This window comes from Chenopodium album, chromosome 3 (genome assembly GCF_948465745.1).
Source record: "Chenopodium album chromosome 3, dcCheAlbu1.1, whole genome shotgun sequence".
In the NCBI taxonomy this organism is placed as follows: domain Eukaryota; kingdom Viridiplantae; phylum Streptophyta; class Magnoliopsida; order Caryophyllales; family Amaranthaceae; genus Chenopodium; species Chenopodium album.
Genome location: NC_137836.1, coordinates 81,720,202 through 81,740,399, shown reverse-complemented (window position 1 = coordinate 81,740,399; position 20,198 = coordinate 81,720,202). Strand labels below are relative to the sequence as shown.

The 20,198-nt window shown below is 34.8% G+C and overlaps 2 protein-coding genes across 2 annotated transcripts; both read right to left on the bottom strand.

Moving 5' to 3' along the window:
- Nucleotides 1-5,471: 5,471 nt before the first annotated feature.
- On the bottom strand, nucleotides 5,472-6,902 carry LOC145625505 (uncharacterized). The gene has a single exon (XM_081678529.1). The coding sequence runs from the start codon at nucleotides 6,900-6,902 to the stop codon at nucleotides 5,472-5,474; it is 1,431 nt and encodes a 476-aa protein (XP_081534655.1).
- Nucleotides 6,903-10,665: 3,763 nt separating this feature from the next.
- On the bottom strand, nucleotides 10,666-19,721 carry LOC145624488 (F-box/LRR-repeat protein 3-like). Its single transcript, XM_081677533.1, has 11 exons — nucleotides 18,963-19,721; nucleotides 18,222-18,347; nucleotides 18,005-18,109; nucleotides 17,508-17,901; nucleotides 17,293-17,422; nucleotides 16,838-17,132; nucleotides 16,496-16,753; nucleotides 13,000-13,194; nucleotides 12,130-12,791; nucleotides 11,825-11,989; nucleotides 10,666-11,416 (listed from the first exon to the last, which is right to left on the bottom strand). Exons 1-11 carry the CDS (start codon nucleotides 19,602-19,604, stop codon nucleotides 10,936-10,938), a joined length of 3,453 nt encoding a protein of 1,150 aa, XP_081533659.1. The 5' UTR covers nucleotides 19,605-19,721; the 3' UTR covers nucleotides 10,666-10,935.
- Between the last annotated feature and the right edge of the window lie 477 nt (nucleotides 19,722-20,198).

Here is a 20,198-nt window from a genome sequence, read left to right as displayed (position 1 = left end):
AGAATTTATGAGTTTCGGGACTTGGTGATGAAAAGTCTTGAGAACTAGGGGACACATCTCGGGGTCATATAATGCGGATTGGAACCATATATGACCATTATATGTTGTCATAGTTGTTTGTGGAAGGCTTGAGTTTATGAAATCGGTGCAAATTGTAAAGTGGTTAATTGACCGTTTAAAAGCATATTCGATGGTTCCACCCTCCCAATTAGACTCGCGGAGGTTATTAGGGAACATGGTAAACATCTCAGCAATTACTATTTTCGGACGAAAAAAGTCAAAAATGTCCAAAATTGAAGGCTATAATACACGTTTTTTAAGGAATTTTGGAGGTTTCGGGATTCGGTGTCGAAAAGTCTTAGAGAAATTAAGGGACATATCTCGAATTAATATAATGCCGATTGGAACTATATATGACCATTATATGTTGTCATAAATATCTGTGGTAGGCTTGAGTTAATGAAATCGATGTAAGTTGTAAACTTGTTAATTGACCGTTTAAAGGCATATTGGATGGTTCCACCCACCCAATTAGACTCGCGGAGGATATAAGGAAACATGGTAAACATCTCAGCAATTTTTATTTCCAGGCGAAAAAAAGTCAAAAATGTCCAAAATCGATGGCTATTATACACGTTTTTTGAAAAATTTTGGAGGTTTCGGGACTCGGTGTCGAAAAGTCTTGAGAAACTAGGGGACACATCTCGGGGTCATATATTGCCGATTAGAACCATATATGACCCTTATATGTTGTCATAAATGTCTTTGGTAGGCTTGATTTTATGAAATTGGTGCAAGTTGTAAATTGGTGAATTGACCGTTTAAAGGCATATTGGATGGTTCCACCCACCAAATTAGACTCGTGGAGGATATTAGGAAATATATTATACATCTCGGCAATATTTTATTCCGGGAGAAAAAAAAAGTAAATAATGTCAAAAATTGAAGGCTATAATACACGTTTTTTTAGGAATTTTGGGGGTTTCGGGACTCGGTGTCGAAAAGTCTTGGAAAACTAGGGAATACATCTCGGGGTCATATAATGTCAATTGGAACCATGTATGACCGTTATATGTTATCATAAATGTCTGTGGTAGGCTTGAGTTTATGAAATCGATGCATGTTGTAAAAAAAACTGGTTAATTGCCCGTTTAAAGGCATATTGGATGGTTCCACCCACCTAATTAGACTTGCGGAGCTCATTAGTGAACATGGTAAACATATCGCCAATTTTTATTTCCAGGCGAAAAAAAGTAAAATATGTCCAAAATTGAAGGTTATATAATACACGTTTTTGGGGGAATTTTGGAGGTTTCGGGACTCGGTGTCGAAAAGTCTTGAGAAACTAGGGTACACATCTCAGGGTCATATTATGCCAATGTGAACCATATATGACCATTATATGTTATCATAAATGTCTGTGGTAAGCTTGAGTTTATGAAATCTGTGCAAATTGTAAACTAGTTAATTGACCGTTTAAAGACATATTGGATGGTGCTACTCACCCAATTAGAGTCACGGAGGATATTGGGGAACATGGTAAACATCTCGGTAATTTTTATTTTCGGGCGAAAAAAAGTAAAAAATGTCCAAAATTGAAGGCTATATATAATACACGTTTTTTAAGGAATTTTGGAGGTTTCGAGATTCGGTGTCGAAATGTCATGAGAAATTAAGGGACACATCTCGGGGTAATATAATTCCGATTGGAACTATATATGACCATTATATGTTGTCATAAATGTCTGTAGTAGGCTTGAATTAATGAAATCGATGTAAATTGTAAACTTGTTAATTGACCGTTTAAAGCCATATTGGATGGTTCCACCCACCCAATTAGACTCGCAGAGGATATTAGGGAACATGGTATACATCTCGGCAATTTTTAGTTCCGGGCGAAAAAAAGTCAAAATGTCCAAAATTGAAGGCTATTATACACGGTTTTTGAGAAATTTTGGAGGTTTCGGGACTCGGTGTTGAAAATCTTGAGAAACTAGGGGACACGTCTCGGGGTTATATATTGTCGATTAGAACCATATATGACCCTTATATGTTGTCATAAATCTCTGTGGTAGGCTTGAGTTTATGAAATCAGTGCAAGTTGTAAACTGGTTAATTGACCGTTTAAAGGCATATTGGATGGTTCCACCCACCTAATTAGACTCGCGGAGCTTATTAGGGAACATGGTATACATCTCGGCAATTTTTAGTTCCGGGCGAAAAAAAAGTCAAAAATGTCCAAAATTGAAGGCTATATAATACACGTTTTTTGGGGAATTTTGGAGGTTTCAGGTTTCGGTGTCGAAAAGTCTTGAAAAACTAGGGGACACATCTTGGGGTCATATAGTGCCAATTGGGACCATATATGACCATTATATGTTATCATAAATGTCTGTGGTAGGCTTGACTTTATGAAATAGGTGTAAGTTGTAAACCGGTTAATTGACCGTTTAAAGGCATATTGGATGGTTCCACCCACCTAATTAGAATCACGGAGAATATTAGGGAACATGGTAAACATCTTGGCAATTTTTATTTTCAGGCGTAAAAAGTAAAAAATGTGCAAAATTGAAGTCTATTATACACGTTTTTTGAGAAATTTTGGAGGTTTCGGGACTCGGTGTCGAAAAGTCTTGAGAAACTAGGGGACACATCTCGGGATCATATATTGTCGATTAGAACCATATATGACACCCTTATATGTTGTCATAAATCTCTGTGGTAGGCTTGAGTTTATGAAATAGGTGCAAGTCGTAAACTGGTTAATTGACCGTTTAAAGGCATATTGGATGGTTCCACCCACCTAATTAGACTCGCGGAGGTAATTAGGGAACATGGTAAACATCTCGCCAATTTTTATTTCCAGGCGAAAAAAAGTAAAAAATGTCCAAAATTGAAGGTTATAATACACGTTTTTTGGGGAATTTTGGAGGTTACAGGACTCGGTGTCGAAAAGTCTTGAAAAACTAGGGGACACATCTTGGGGTCATATAATGCCAATTGGAACCATATATGACCTTTATATGTTATCATAAATTTCTGTGGTAGGCTTGACTTTATGAAATAGGTGCAAGCTGCAAATTGGTTAATTGATCGTTTAAAGACATATTAGATGGTTCCACCCACTCCATTGGACTCTCAAAGGACATTAGGGAACATGGTAAATATCTCGGCAATTTTTATTTCCGGGTGAAAACAAGTCAAAAATGTCCAAAATTAAAGGCTATAATACATCTTTTTTTTGAGGAAATTTTGAGGTTTAGGGACTAGGTGTCGAAAAGTCTTGAGAAATTAGGGTACACATGTCGAGTTCATATAATAACGTTTGGAACCATATATAAGCATTATATGATGTTGTCATTAACGTCCGTGGTAGGCTTGAGTTTATGAAATCGGTACAAGTTGTAAACTGGTTAATTGACCGTTTAAAGGCATATTGGATGGTTCCACCCATTCAATTAGACTCTCGGAGTATATAATGGAACATGATAAACATCTCGGCAATTTTTAATTCCGAGCGAAAAAAAAGTTTGAAATGTCCAAAATTGAAGGCTATAATACACATTTTTTGAGTTTTTTTTGAAGGTTTTGAGACTCGGTGTCGAAAGGTCTTAAAAAACTAGGGGACACATCTCGGGGTCATATAATGCCATTTGGAACCATATATGACCATTATATGTTGTCATAAATGTTCGTGGTAGGATTTAGTTTATGAAATCGGTGCAAGTTGCAAACTGGCTAATTGATCGTTTAAAGCTATATTGGATGGTTCCACCCACCCAATTGGACTCTCGGAGGATATTATATATGGAACATGGCAAATATCTCAACAATTTTTATTTCCGGGCTAAAACAAGTAAAAAATGTCCAAAATTGAAGGCTAAGCTATATACGTTTTTTTTGAGGAATTTTGGAGGTTTCGGGTCTCGATGTCGAAAAGTCTTGAGAAACTAGGGGACGCATGCCAGGGTCATATAGTACCGTTTGGAACCACGTATGACCATTATATGTTGTCATAAATGTCCGTGGTAGGCTTGAGTTTATGAAATCGGTGCAAGTTTTAAACTTGTTAATTGATTGTTTAAAGGACTATTGGATGGTTTCACCTACCCAATTAGACTCCCGAAGGATATTAGGGAACATGGTTTAACATCTCAACAATTTTTATTTCCGAGCGAAAAAAAGTCACAAATTTCTAAAATTGAAGGCTATACACGTTTTTTGAGGAATTTTTGAGGTTTCGAGACTCGGTGTTGAAAAGTCTTGAGAAATTATGGGACAAATCTCGGGGTCATGTAATGTCGTTTTGAACCATATATGACCATTGTATGTTGTCATGAATGTCCGTGGTAGGATTGAATTTATGAAATCTGTGCAAGTTTTAAACTGGTTAACTGATCGTTTAAAGGCATATTGGATGGTTCTATCCACCCAATTGGACTCGTGGAAGATATTAGGAAGCATAGTAAACATTTCGGCAATTTTTATTTCTGGGCAAAAAAAAATGTCAAAAATGTCAAAATTGAAGGCTATAATATACATTTTTTGAGGATTTTTGGAGGTTTTGGGGCTCGGTGTTGAAAAGTCTTCATAAATTAGGAGACATATCTCGGGGTCATAAAATGCCGTTTGGAACTATATATGACCATTATATGTTGTCATAAATGTTCGTAGTAGGCTTTAATTTATAAAATCGGTACAAGTTGTATACTTTTTATAAAACACCGAACCGAAGTAAACTGGTTAATATACTTTTTAAAGGCTATTGGATGGTTGTATCAACCAAGTAGACTCCCCTGGTGTATTAGGATCCATGTAAGTATGTTGATGATTAAAAATAAATAAATTAATATGTTATTTTAAAACGTCTCTCATGACGTGCATTAAAGCATGCGATGTGCACTCATCAGCTTTCATGCCACTAGATTTGCACACCTTTGTCTAGTTAATTATGTTTTGATGCGCATTTATGTTCAATCATGTTGATTTGGTATTCCTTTTGCTAATTAAGTACTTTAATATGCCCTAATTTAGCTAAGTTAACATTGAATATAAGAGACTTCATTAATGCACATACCGCGTTACAAACTTACAAATATGTCTTAATTGAATACAATTGAATGTACGATAGAATCCACCTTTAGACGCCACTGTACTATTTAGTCATGCTGGTCATCCACTTTATTATTGTTAAGATTTACTAACTTTTTTGTCCATTTATATGTCAAAGTTGAGCTATAACCAAATTTGCGTTGTGGGTTAATCCTTAACAATTCCTAAAATAGATAATCCATGCGTATGGAAATTGATTGGTGTCGACTGTCAACCAAACAACTTATAAATCAATCAAACTGAAAGAATCCATCTTTAATTGCAGAATGTAATCAAGTTTCATGTACATTTGTGAGAAACAAAATGACAACATAATTCTAACCTAAAACTAAGACCTAAAATAGTAAAATTTTATCAAACTACCACCATTGATGAACAAGTACTCCTCTATCTCTTAAAAAAGACAAGAGATTAAGACATTGATCATATGTTTTATCATACTTAGGACTTCTAACACCAGGACAACATTTTTGCCATCGATTATAATGACATTCTAAGAAAATCTCATCAATTAAACAGAGTGCCCCTGTTTCAATCAACCTTGGAATCAATTGAAACTCTGTTCCTTCAACATCCATTTTCACCACTACAAAATCTCTTTCCTCAAATTCACCTTTCAACCACTCTGCAAAATCAAATCCCCTTATTTGATCGACACTTCCCTCGAAATTTATCGACGATTGCACCGGTTGAATCCTCCCCATTCCTCTGTTTGCCTCGATCATTTTCTTTGTGGGTTCTCTGTTAATTTCAAAGAACAATGTCTCATTCCTCACCCAAGCTGCATACGGCAGAAGCGTAACGCCTTTTTTAGCTTGTAATTCTCCGTGGAACGATTTATCAGCTTCGATTGCAAAAACTTCAAATGTTTTGTTCTGTTTTGGGTATCTTTTGTTAAACCAGCTACCAATGCTGGAGCCATAGCTTCGAGACCCGACATCGATGTAAGCGTATCGAGGCTTGAAGCTTATATCAACCATCGAAGTCAGATACTTTACATTCTTCAAGTTCCTCTTCAATGTAATCCAAGGTTTCAATGGCTCTTTCTCAATCAAAGGCTCCGAATTATTGATCAATTGAATACTATACCCAGAAACAGAGCATTGTTCAATTGAATCTTTTCGATCAATTTTATGAATTGAAATAATGGGTTTCTTCAAAATAATCTCACGAATTGAAGGAATCGAAGGGTTAGGACCAGGAATATCACGACCCTTAACAAAACTGCAGAAATCGAAAAGCTTAAGAATCGAATGAAAGGCGTAAAAATCTTTGATTTGTGTGTGAATTACAAGAATCCCAGATGGTTTAAGCTTTCTTTCAATCTCTAAAACAAAACCCAGAAGGGGAATCGAAGAGGGGAGATCAAATTTATGAAAAAACATAAAATCAAAAAATTGATCAGAAAAGGGGAGATGAGAAGATACAATTTCAGAGGAAAGACTATAAGATTGAACAATGCCTAGGTCTTTGAGAGCAATAATGTGGGATGAATTAAGACAAAATGCGGAAGAATTAGGAGAGAGAAATCCATGGATGATGAAATCTTGAAAGATTTTGCAGTAAAATTCATATTCATTCGAAGCGCGGAAGTTGGGAAGAATGGTGATTTGGGTAGAATGTTGTTGGGAAGAAGATGGAGTATTTGAGAAGAAACAAAAATTGGTGGAAGAAGAAAGATTGCAGAAATCGCCATTGAAGGAAATGATGAAGATGAAGCGTAAAAGGAAGAGGAAGATGAAGAAGATTAGAAGACGAAGGAAGATGTTTTTCACAGAATTTGGCTTCATGTTTGTTGTTAATGGCGATTTTTGGGGTAGTTTGTGTAATTGTAGCATTTGGCGCGAGAGTCTGGAATGATATAATGTGTGTTTAGTTAAATTGGGGAGGAAATGAAATGTTTTGGGTTTGATTCTATTGCCATTTATGATATTGGCCCATGTTATCCAATTTTGAAGATTTGGGTTTGACCCAATTGCTACAATCATTTGTACTTGAATAACCAATAAACCATCACATAAGGTAAATTGTGCAATTAAATATGTAATAGGTAAAGTATCTTGCTATTTTTAGCAAAAAAAATTCAAGATTTTTTTTTTCTTTTTTTTGACAAAGGATAAAGGAAAGAAATCTAATACATATTACTACTAAAGCAAATAAAAAGAACTGCAGCCTCTCCTTATCTCCTACAATCTGGTGAGCCCTATGAACACGATGTCTATCTGCCTTGTAAATACCACAGGGTTGAAAGGTGGATCCAAGACGTTGTATCCGTTGTACTAAAATTTCAAGACTTGGCAACAAAGTATCTCTTGGTTTGAAACTTAAAATGTTTATAAAATTCTAAGCAAGTAAATGTGTAGTTTAACTATGGATGATATGCTTTGAGTTTGTAATATGGTTTAAGCAAGTAAATGTATATTTTGACTCGTATGGACACAATAAATAATATGACTCAAGTTTTAAAAAAGACCCTGAATTGATCTCACAAAACCTGACCCGGATAAACCAAATTGACACATCTAGTTATTTGGAGGAGAAACTTTAAAATAAAAAAATTCCATGATGAAATAATTAGTGTTGTAATTATTTACAAAACGGACGAAAGAGACAAGTGTGGTAAGCCTGTAACTATTCAAAAAAGACCAAAAGGACAAACCAAAATTAAAATGAGAAATACATAAACCAGACTAATAAAGGAATAATCCATACTTTGTACTCTTTCAATCCCTTATTTTTTGCTCCATAGAGGTAAATGAGATAATGTGACTTTAATTTTAGGTTGGGAAAAAAATGATGAAGAGAAAAGTGATGGGGTTAATGAGACATTTGTATTGTGAGAATAAATATATAATTTCATATCCCAAAAATTGAATGAGATAATAAAATTAAAAGAACGACTACAAAGGAAATTGGGGAATAAAATAAGGGACGGAAGAAGTTGTATTTAATAATACATCAGAGTAGTTTGTTAACAGATTAGACAAACAAATAACAAATTAATTAATGTGTTAGATTGAGATAACAACTCACCGACTATGTACTATATTGAAGTATTGATGATGATGAGATAATGTTATTGAATAATTAGGGTAGGCTCTATTTGTACGTCTAGAGAAGAAAAAATAAAGGAGGTTGATCATTAAATACGCTAAAGAGACCCTCACCAACGTGACATGTAATTTCCTTAGCCTTCTTTATAATCTTTTTGTATATGTCACTGCTGATGTAACAACGTGTCATCACTAATACAGTAATTTAAAGCTCATGAATCATGCTTTTAGAGTTTTAATCACCTACTAATTAAGCTCACTTTAGCTAATCTCTCTTCCTTATTTTTTGGTAATTGATTATTAGATTGAAGGATTCTGCTTCCATATGCAATATTGATTGGTTGTTTTCATCTAACACATGCATCATTTTGTTTTAATCCTTTTCTGGTACTCCAATTAGATGCTCCCACATTTATAGTTAGCTTTAAGTTTGACTATATTTGCAATATTCATATTCAATACCAATACCGGCAATATTCAATATGTATGGTAATGACTAAGGAGTAGTATTAAACACAGAATGACACGCACTTTAAAAGCAAATGTTTGTTTTAGAGTTTACGATTTTTTAGGTTTTTAGAGTCACGTACGATTTTTTAGGTTTCTAGAGTCACGTACAATTATTGAAAACCAGACACATCATGTATACTTTTTGATCGAAATGTTGATAAAATGTAATGTGTATTCCCTTCGATAAAGTAATCGTTAATCGAAATGTTGATAGAATGTAGTGTGTACTCCCTTCAATAAATATAATCAAGAACAATGGCTATAATATGTATTATAAGCTGTGACTGAGTCTGTGAAAACTTTCTTCCAACAATTATGAGTAGTTTGTGTAATTTTGGAAGACAACTACTTTGTACGTTCTCTTTGTCCCAAAAAAAAACAAAAACTAGTTTGTACGTGTGATAGACTTGGGGTGAATTATGATCAGCAAGTTGAAATGGACCTACTCTTTTTTTTTTTTTTTGACGAAATGGACCTACTTATTATGGGAAACCAAATCAAAGTATTAGTCATCGGTCAAATATTGGTGATCCCACTAAACAAAAAAATCTGGATCATCATATTTTTATATATGTCAAAGTGAACAAATAGATTAAGCTCAGCAAGAACATTAAAAAGGCAAACAAATTTTAATACAAAAATGTTCACTTTTACTGTTTTACAATAGATTTAGTTATAATTAATGCCTTTGAACCAAAATCAAAGGATTAGAAGGAAAAGAATATTTGTTTACTTTGGATTTTGATAATCCTTTACCAATTACAAGTATACAATATCCAAGTAATCAGTCACTTTTATTTTGCTTTGACTATGACTCTGGGCTTCCTCACTTCTCAGATCCCATGATGAGTTGCTGAAGTGCATTCACTCTCATATTGTCAAAACCGGAGATAGAGTCATTAATCGTATAGTCGATGATGATACTTTGTTTGAAAATAATAGTCACGTAAATTATTTATTATATTTATAAAGATCAATAAAATTTCTTACTTAGATTTGTGTAATCTAATACAGTAGTTTTATATTACTAAATTTGTTTTACGCTCTCAATTAAGGATTGAGACAATCTAATTAATTATAGTAACTTATTTATGAACGATAGATAATTAATTAGTTAAAAAAACCACAACCATCGAATCACCTATTAATATTGCGTATCTTCAAACCGTACATCAAAGCCGAGTTTTTAATGTCAAATGGTGGTGCATTTCCAAGCTTGGGCCGTTGAATCAGTATGCAAGACACTTGATTCCACCGGACAAGAATCAAAGTGACGCATAGTGAGTTTTACTCTAACGACATCATGCACTTACACTACTTTCTAATCCTTTTCCCATTAAATTAAAGGTTGTCTCTCTTTTGGTTGGAATTTGACTAGCACAGCCAAATTCATGCAATCTACTCTGACCAAGTTCACATTAGAATCAATGTTTCCTTTTCAGATACTTCGTGCAAAATAACATTGTCAATTAGTACCCTTTGAAGCCAACTATAAGACAAGTCAAAGAATGCTAAAGAATCCCAAGTCTTCTTCATACAAGTATGTATGTAGTGTTACTATAATATTGTAGGACCATGGTAGTGTATAGTAGTACGCATTGAGTTAATAGAAAACTTCCCTCCAATTAAGCTCCATTGCGTAGCGTAACATGCGGGTATAAGTCATCCTAAACAGTTATGGTTTTCCTCTTTTGGCTTCATCGAGGAACTCCTAGTTGATCCCTGAATCGTATCCTCTTGGTCAGCTCTCGGATGTTTTTAATCCAAACTACCCTCCTGATAAAGTAAGGAAACTTCTAAGATATTTCTACATAAATATCAAAATTTGCCTTCAAATCGGAATAAAAATCTAATTTATGAGAGTGTTTTATCGTTGCTCCTACCCCTCGTAGTGTATTAAATAAGCCTTATGAAATACGGAGTATGATACTATAAATTCCATCTGGTGGCAGGCTGACAGCCACAAATCAATAGGAGGAGAAAAAGTCAGTGAAAAAAAGTACTAAAATCAATCCTGTTTATACATACAATTTCATGTATACAATATACAATAAGGCATTTTTGGCCTAAACTCCTGTATGTCATTTCTGTGTACACTCCTATATAAACAAATAAACAAACCAACCATGTTGAATACAATAAACAAATGAATCTTGATCTTTTTTTTGTCAGTAAAAACTAATACTACTAATTTCCTCTTAGTAAAAATTTCCTCTGACCCCACTAAAAAACTAAGAGGCAAAATATACTGTATACTCTTTCAGCAATGCAACGACTCAAAAAGCATGTCTTCTTTTGGTTCCTCCTTGGCTCTAGCAGTAGTAGTAGTTGTTGCTGTTGTAGTATTACCAGAAAACATGTTGTTGTCTGAGTATTGAGGTTGATTTAAGTACCCTGAGAACCCAAAATTCCCAGTGTTTTGCAGCAGCTGTAATGTAAAGGGAGATAATGGTCCAGCACCTTCGAAAGATGAGGGTATTACTTGTTGATTAGTCTGGTAAGAGTGGCTGTTTCCTGCATTCGAACTCATATAGTTAACAGCCGATGGCCTTATAGCCATAGCGGGCACTGCACCATTGTTAGGAGGCGCGACTGCCCTGCTCATTCCACTGCCACGAGCAGCAGGAACATCATGGTTGTGCTTTCCTTCATAGGTTGTGATCACTGCCCTCAGATCATGAGCTGCCCGTTCCACGTGTTTCCTCACCGGGCAATTGGGGTGAGTGCACTTGTAGTAGCTCCTGTAATCAATTTGGCATCATAAGTCAGATAATGTGACAGCAAGTATCTTGAAAAGTGGAGTAACTATTAAGTATGAACTGAACTTCAACTAATTGAATTAGGCCTAATAAAGATAGAATCAAAATGACAATAATGGTTACCAACCAAACACTAATCAAAGATCCCGGATTATATCAAATTAATGATACTTATAATTAGCAAAGTAATGAAATTAAAGCCATTCCATCATCATTATTCATCAATATGGAAATTTTTTATTCCTATACCCAAAAATGCATCAAAAAGGCAGACAAATTTCAATACAAAAATGTTCAATTTAAATATACTAAAACTAACCAAAATTCAATACAACTTTTTGAACCAAAAACAAATGAATGGTATTAAAAAGGGAAAGACTATGAATTTACCTTGGATTTGGATTTCCCTTGACAACTTTCTGACCATATTTCCTCCACCTATATCCATCATCCAAGATATCAATATCACTTGTTGTTTGAACTACTACTCTTGGCTCTCTCACTGCTCTACTCCCTGGTGCTGCTGACATACATTCATTCTCCACTTCCCCTCTCCTAATTTCACATAAACAAATCAAATAATTAGCATTTGTCGTAGACGGGATTAATCCCAAGACTTTAACCGACTAAGTTAGTTGAAATTACATAAAAGTAAAAATAACTTGAAATCATGAAAAGTAGGTTAAAAGGTATACCATCTTTTAGCCTCAGGCTGATCAACATCATCAAGATCAGTCCCAGCTGATCTACTCCTCTGAGAACCCACCTCATCATCAGCCATCGAAATCGACGAATTCTCCGGTGTAGCAACGGAGTCCATCTGTCCCGATGATGATTTCTGTGGACCAAATGAATGATCATGGTAATCATTGGATGATTGAGGAACAGAACCCTGCTGAAAAGCTGCAGAAACAGCAGAAGCAGAGGATCTTCTGGTATTAACAGGCTTAGGATGATTATGAGTACCCTTATAAACAATCTCAGTAATTTGACCATCAATTCCCCTTTCAATCTTCTTCTTCATTGGACAATTTGGGAATGTACACTTGTAATAACTCCTTGGATTTTCACTCCCTTTTACCTGTTTTTGCCCATATTTCCTCCAATTATACCCATCTTCTGATTTTCTTTGTTCTCTTATATATTGAGCTGGTTGGAATGATGGATTTTGTTCACCTTCATATTGAACAACGTTTCCCTGATTGTAACTCTCACTAGGATACTCCGATTTCACCATCGTCGTAATCGAATTCGACAATTGCTCATTGTTTTGCTTGTTTTGATCTCCAAAATTCCATGATTGTTGTTGGGTTAGTGGTGGTGGTTGTTGGTTTTCCCTTCCTCTTATAGCCTGTTCCTGAAAAAAAGTAAATATAAACAGCAAAGCTTTTATCAACAACAACGCGTTTTTAAACTGAAAAAATGCTAAACGTAACCCCTTTAAAAAAAAACAACAAATACTTCATACATATCCCAAAAACGACACTCGATATAATAAACATTTAATTACACTAATTAACGCGTGATTGAAAATGGAACCAAAAAAAAAAAAAAAAAAAACTTACATTAATAAACGAAGGCATTGAAGATTGAAACATAGTAGATGAAACGTCATCAATAGGCTTCATTTGGGTTTGAAATGTAAAATCTGAATAATTGTTGTTCACATCTTCCTGTTTGTTGTTGGTGTTGTTGTTAACGTTGCTGCAATAAGATTTCCAGTTGGCAGCAAAAGCGCCAGTTGTTGGAGATGGTAACACCTACAAAATTTAACAAACCCCAAACAATAATTAATCATATATTTCATAATTAACCTTAAAATTATTAATGGGTTTTGTTTAAATCAATTATTTGTAATAAAAACTTACATTAGAAGAAGAGAGAAGAACAGGGGAGTCTAAGAGATCAGTAGGACTCAAACCAGGAGGAATAGCAAAGTAAGAAGAGGGTGAAATGGGAGGAGGTGAGATGGGTATCGAAGGAGGTGGTAGCGACTTGAATTTGGGAATACCCGACCCGGTTCGATCAGCGATGCGATCGGATAAGCTCCGATTGGCGGCGGTGAGGGTGGAGTTGTCGGCGGCGGCGCCGGAGTTGAGGAGGTCGGTGAAAGAGGACATGAAATTGTAACTGTTGTTGTTGTTGTGATTGTTGGTGTCTAAGGTGGCATTAGAGAAGCCCATAGCCCATGTAATGAAAGAGAGAGAAAGTTAAGTGAGAAGGATGAGATGATGAGTTGGGTAAGAGAGAGAAAATTGTGACAAGGTAGAAAGGGAGAGACTTTTATAGGGTTCAATGAAATAACAAAATGGGCTGCTTGTGATTTTTTCATGTGAGTTGATCTTGTAATATTATTATTATTATTATTTTTTTAATTTCGACATGAGTATTTACTATTTAACTAAATTATACTCGGAGTGGTAAAAAAAAAAAAAAAGGATAACTGGATAAGTATCCAAGAAATATATTACAGTACGAAGTACGGAGTAAAATTAATGGATCGGGAGACGGGAGTATTGATTATAATAATTTAAAAAATTATAATAATTCATGTTATATTTATCTTATGGTAAGAAAACTTAAATTTGTTGATAAACTTGACTCAAGGATAATGTGAAATCAAAAATAATGTGACTTAAAAAATAGGTTGGTGGTTTATTTATTTTTTTTATTTAATTATGTAGAATATTCAAAATGAGAAATAAGCATTTTAGTCAAGGAAAAAAATGTATTGTGTTTTCAAAAAAAAAAAGGAAAAAAATGTATTGTAAGCAGTACAATAATGAATGCAAGTAAAACAACAAATCTCGATTTGAGGATTTAGGTAAGTACTCCGTACTACGTAATAATAATGTGAACTCACACAAAGTAGTTAATACAGGTGCATCTTTTTAAATGTAAAACTCCAATTAATTGAGTTAAACATAAAAGACTCCGTATATTATAATCTCAATTAATGTTGAAGTATCGATACTTGTGTTGAAGTCTTGAGAGTCTTGAGATTCATGTGAATGCCAAAGCAACTTACAGAGTACAAAAAATTATTTTTTTTTTCTAATTTATTAATTATAATATCTACTCTATATCAAATATACGTACCTAGTATAAAAAGTTTAAATAATTTAGACTAGTAATAAAGAAAAATTACGAGTAATAAAGCTTAATTAGACTACACGGTAAAAGACGATATTTGGTAGGCATAATAGTAGTTGATAATAAAATAAAAAAGGGTAGTGTAAAAGGGTCACGTAACGCGCAAGGAAAAGGCTATAAGAAGGGTTGGCATCTTCTAAGAAGGTGATGAGGCATTTGACCGTGGAATTCCCACGGCAATAACACTTAAAATAAAAATAAAATAAAGGAAAATAAAAATAAAAAAAAAGATGAAAGAGACTAAACTGGTCAAAACATGTGGGTTTGACTGGATTGGTGATTAGGATACAAATACAATCACGAAGCAGACATTAGAGGCGGCTCACTAAGATACGAATACAATTATACTTACCACAACACAAAAAAAGAGAGACAAATTAATGGCTAACGTCCCATAATTTCTGGGTGGGTCCCTTTTTCATACTGTGGCTTCTTCCTATTGGCTATCCCACAACATCTCTCCTTTTTTTCTCCCAAATTCCAATTTGTATAACTGTTTTACTTTTCTTCTTTCTCTTATCCCACATTATACTTTCCATTTTTAGAGGATTGGCCATCGTAGATCCGAATATACGATGTAGGTACAAGGTATTATTACATTGTATAACTCTTTATGTAAAAACCGTGAGGGTTGAGATACGGTCAAGGTCCTTCTCCTTATTCCCTACCTTAAAAAATTTAATAATAATAATAATAATACTCCCCCCGTTCCAATTTGTTAGTCTCATATACTACTTTGGGCGTTTTAAAAAGATTTACCCATATTGAATGTATTCCACTTTTAACTTAGTTTTTATTTCCTATTTTATACATAATAAATTATGAGTGGTTAGATTAATTGATTGTGAATTAATAACATGACTCTATGTAAAGAAATTACTCCCTTGATTTATGCAATTATGACTAACGTTTTCCTTAAAAAAAATCAAAAAAATTAAATAAGGCAAACTATTTATGAATTGTTTTTTACTTTAATGTTAGATTCCAAATATTCATCTTTTCTTATTTTATATGATTGATTCCACATGGGACTATCATATTGAAACGGAGGGAGTAATAATAAAAACTCTTAATGTATATATGTTCCCATGGCCTAGTGGCGCTCGTATTACTCATGCTAATTACTTTTATATTACACACTCGGATGTATGTAAGAGCAGATCTTAGTTCAAGAAGTTAGAATAAGGAGAGGAGAGATTGGAGGGGAGGGGAGGGGAGGAAAATTCCCCGGTATTTAATACGGAGTACAAAGTACAATAATTTGGAAAGCTAATACAGTATGAATCACTACTCAGCATATTGTGTGAACATATCATAAATTGATGGGCCAATTCTGTATGAAATCTTGTCAACCTCATTTGGTTGGTTGACATCAATACAACTAATACAACCATAATAAATTTATAAGTTATCTACACTTAAAATAATAACAATATCACGTAGTTGACAACGTACTATGATTATTGTAATTAATTAACATACTTCTGTTAAATGGAGTCCTTATCAGTATGCCTCATTATTGCCGATTTTATGAGGTTTCTTTCTATAAAAAAGACACTAACAAAAGATTAGGGGAGAAACAGGAAAAAGATTGAAAAACTAAATATGGTTACAATAAATTAGTACTCGTAGTCGTCGTATATGTTTTCATCTTCCAGGTCCAAATGGAGTGTCAAATGGGTCAGGAGTGTCTATTACTCTGTAGGTTCCAGTTCAATAAGTCTGTGTCAACCTGCCCAAGTCATAAAAGAATTTTCTCAATCATTTGTCAACTATATAATTCAGTCATCTAAGATAAGTCAATAACTTCAGATATTCTGAGTCATTTGTTAACAGATTTATTAAGCATGAGACAAGAGGGGATTTGGTTTGAAATTAAACAAGAGGACAATTGAGAAGATTGATCACCTGAGGTTGAAAGGCTTTGTCTCTCCAGTGAAATACACAACCACGGCTCTCCATGTGATCAAGAAGGATTTGAGGAAGCAGAGCTTTAAAGGATTCGTGGATCTTCGCTTTCTTTAATCCCCTGCATGCTAGCAAGGCTGCTGCTAGCCCATTTGGGCTCAATCCAGCCAAATGTAATATCGTCATGTTCTGCAATGGGCTTCTGCTCGCTAATGCTAACAGTCCAGCATCTGTTACTGAGCAATATGACAGATTTATCTGCCAACATTGACAACAAAAGTCAGTCAGAGTTGTAAATTTTTGATGATGAGCTAAATACAATCATGGATTTGATTTTTATACCTGTTTGAGGTTCAAAGAATGACGAGCCAGAGGAATCATTCCGGAGTTGTCAATTCTGAAACACTTCTTTATGTCTAGGACAGCAAGTTGCCCACATCCAGAAGCAACGGCTGCTAGACCTTTTGATGTGATATGAGAACACCCTCTAGCTTCCAACACTTTTAATCTCGAACAATTTGATAACATTATTAGAGAGACATCCGTAACTTGATCACAATATGCTATGTTGATCAGCTCAAGAATAGGGCAGCCTTCAGCTACTGATGCTATGCCTTTATCAGATATTCTTACGGCTCTGGTAGGAAACAAAAGGGCTTAATTACTAATAATATTGGAATTTGGAAGCATTCAATGTAATTGGAGTTTGCAGCTTGATTTTTTTAGAATTGAAAACTCTAGCGAAACAATTTAATGATACTGTCAAGCTAATAACTTTTGCAATCTATCTAATTTACCTGTATAAATCAATCTCTTTTAGCTTAGAGCAATGTGTCCCGACTTGAATCAGCCCTTCATCAGTAATGCCAAGACAGATCCCTAACTTAAGGCAGGAAAGCCTAGAACATCTAGAAATAGATTTTAGACCTGCAATAGGAGGAGTGGTCATAACCTTGTTACTAAAAGAGTGACAGGAAGGAAAGGGATTTAAAGATGGACTGTAGAAGCGAACCTTCATCATCTATATTATTGTCTGTTGCATCCAATTCTTCTAAGGCTTGACAACGCTTTCCAATCAATACGAAAGCATCTGCAGAGATATTAGAGCAAGCCTCCATCTTAAGAGTAGTGAGAGCAGTACATGAACTTGTGATACAGTCAATTGAGACAACTGATATCTTGCGGCAGCATGTGATGTCTAATTTTCTCAATTCTGTATGCTTCCTGACTATACAGGCAATTCCTTCATCAGTTACACCTGAGCATTTACTCAGGCTCAGCTCTCTGAGAGAACCAGACCAGTTTCCTATCATCCTCAATGCAGAACAAGTGACTGGAGAACCATCTAACTTCAGACACTGCAACATTGAGAGATTCTGAAGACATTTTGCTACGTCAAGAGTAACCTGAAATCGAGAAAAAAAAGTTATAAATAAATCATACTATTCCATATTGTTTTAGATAACTAGTAAAAATGTGGGAAAAGAACATAGATATCTTGGTACTTACAGCTGAGCCATATGCCAATATGATCTCTCTCAGGGATCTAGCACCTCTAGTCAAATTGGCTAAACCAGTGTGACTGATGTTCTGACGGTTGGATAAATCGAGTGTCTATTGAAGTGATAAGATGGATAAAGAGCATAATAGAGGGTTAAAATCAGAAACTAGACAAACATGTAGGTATCAAGTAAGGAAATGATCTGGATCACAAGAAATTACAGACCTTCAACATAGAGTGACCTTTGTCAAGTAAACCAAGTCCCTCATCATCAATGCCAAGACACCCCACTAACACTAGATCTTTTAGAGAAGATAGCTGCAATATAGGCTTAAGGCTTTTCTCTGTAATCTGTTATACATGTAAATAAGGATAAGTGTCTTTCAAGTACTAAAAGTGTTCCTAAATAAGAATCATTACATACATAAGTATAATTATAAACAATAAAGTCTATATAAACATGCATAGCCCAATAACATTAGAATGCAAAAAATTATGACTAATCATCAAGAATATCACTTAATCAACCAAAATCATAATTACTCCTTAAAAATACTGTAGTATTTGTCCATTTAACCAACTTTTTCATCCCACATAAGTAATGCCACTTTGAATTTCCAATATAACACTCCCACAGTCCAATTTTGATCTTCTTACACAAAGCCAAAACTTTGCAATTAAATTCTCTCCATAATCTGTACATAAAATAACCAGAGTCCTTGACACTCTAGTGGGACCCTATTGGTACTAACTCGTACGTTGTTGGTAGTCTTGGTACCAAACTTAGTATCTCCAGGGTCCAACCGTCCACTGAAGTTATCAAAGACTCGCGTAACACTTACATACACGGAAAAACATAGTCATGTGACATGGTATCGTATTAAAATCAGTTCAATGTACATATTAAAAAACGGGACGCTTAAAATGGCAAACACAAAGATAAAAATATAGGAGAAAAGCAAATACCGGAACATAAGAAAGATCCAAAGAGCAAAGGTCCTTGCATTTAAGGGCAAGAAGACCAACCCCTAAATCAGTAACCCTTAAACACCATTTCAAACTAACCCACTTCAATTTCTTACAACCAACAGCAATACACCCAATACCCATATCAGAAACCCGTTTACATCTCACCATTACCAACCTCTCCAAGTTCTGTGCCCCAGCAATGGCGGCAGCAGCAGAGTCACTAAGCTCAGTACCATTACTAAGATCCAACTCCACCAAATTCGGGCATTTTGATACCAGATCCGAAACCCCTGACCCGGTTACAAACCTACACAAAGTAAGCTTAATGGACCGCAAAACGGGTCCCAAAGACGACGTCGTTTGGAGCTGGGTATCAGTGATTCGAGGGCAGAGAGAGAGGTCGAGATGAGAGAGAAACGGGTAACGACGAAGGACGCAAGGGAGGAATTCGGGTCGGAGGAGTTTGGCGGATCTTCGGTGTTGGGATTCGGCGGAGTGAAATGATTTTGAGGAGAGAGAAAATGATTTAACAGCGAGGTGGTCGTCAATGGAGAGATGATCGAGGATTATGAAGAGAAGTTCTTCGTTGAGGAGGTCGAAGGGGTTGTTGCTGTTATCATGCTTCATTGATTTCGCCATTGAAGGATTGGAGGAGAGAGAAAATGAAGGAAGAAGTACAGTAGTTGATAATTGTAGAAGAAAAATGGTTGAAAATTATATGAAGGAGGATAATATTATTTGTTGGGAAGAAGGTGGTAAGTGGGAGAGGGTGTGATATCATCTGGGGCAGACCATATTTGAGGAAGTTAAGTACTACCAAGTGCATATTCTAGTACGGTATTTTCTATAAATAAAATTTTTTAATGATCAAATAAAAAGTCTTAAGATTACCCTTTGATTAACGGCTAGAGTGATTTTAGTCTATGTATTCATAATGTATTTATTTTAACGCGGACCAAATTGATCTGAGAGGTTCGACCTTATATAATCCTTCTCTTTAACTTTTAAAAAAATAATTTGTAATGTATTTAAATGAATTAATCAAGTACAAGTAATATGTTATATGAATGATTGATAATGTTATTATTCTGAAAATTACGCGAGTGATTTTATAAATGAAATAATATAAGAAAGGAATTTAAGGAATTGACAAGGGTTTCCTTATGTTTGTAATATTGACCTCTATTATCACTTTTATTAGATGAGAAAAATGGTTACTCCATATATCTAAAT

Coding starts and splice junctions, on each gene's coding strand:
- LOC145625505 (XM_081678529.1), bottom strand. CDS start 6,902: ATGAAGCCAAATTCTGTGAAAAACATCTTCCTTCGTCTTCTAATCTTC.
- LOC145624488 (XM_081677533.1), bottom strand. CDS start 19,604: ATGGCGAAATCAATGAAGCATGATAACAGCAACAACCCCTTCGACCTC. Junction 17,902..18,004: donor TATTGGCATATGGCTCAGCT/GTAAGTACCAAG, acceptor TCTCGATTTCAG/GTTACTCTTGACGTAGCAAA. Junction 11,990..12,129: donor CAGCCTGAGGCTAAAAGATG/GTATACCTTTTA, acceptor ATGTGAAATTAG/GAGAGGGGAAGTGGAGAATG.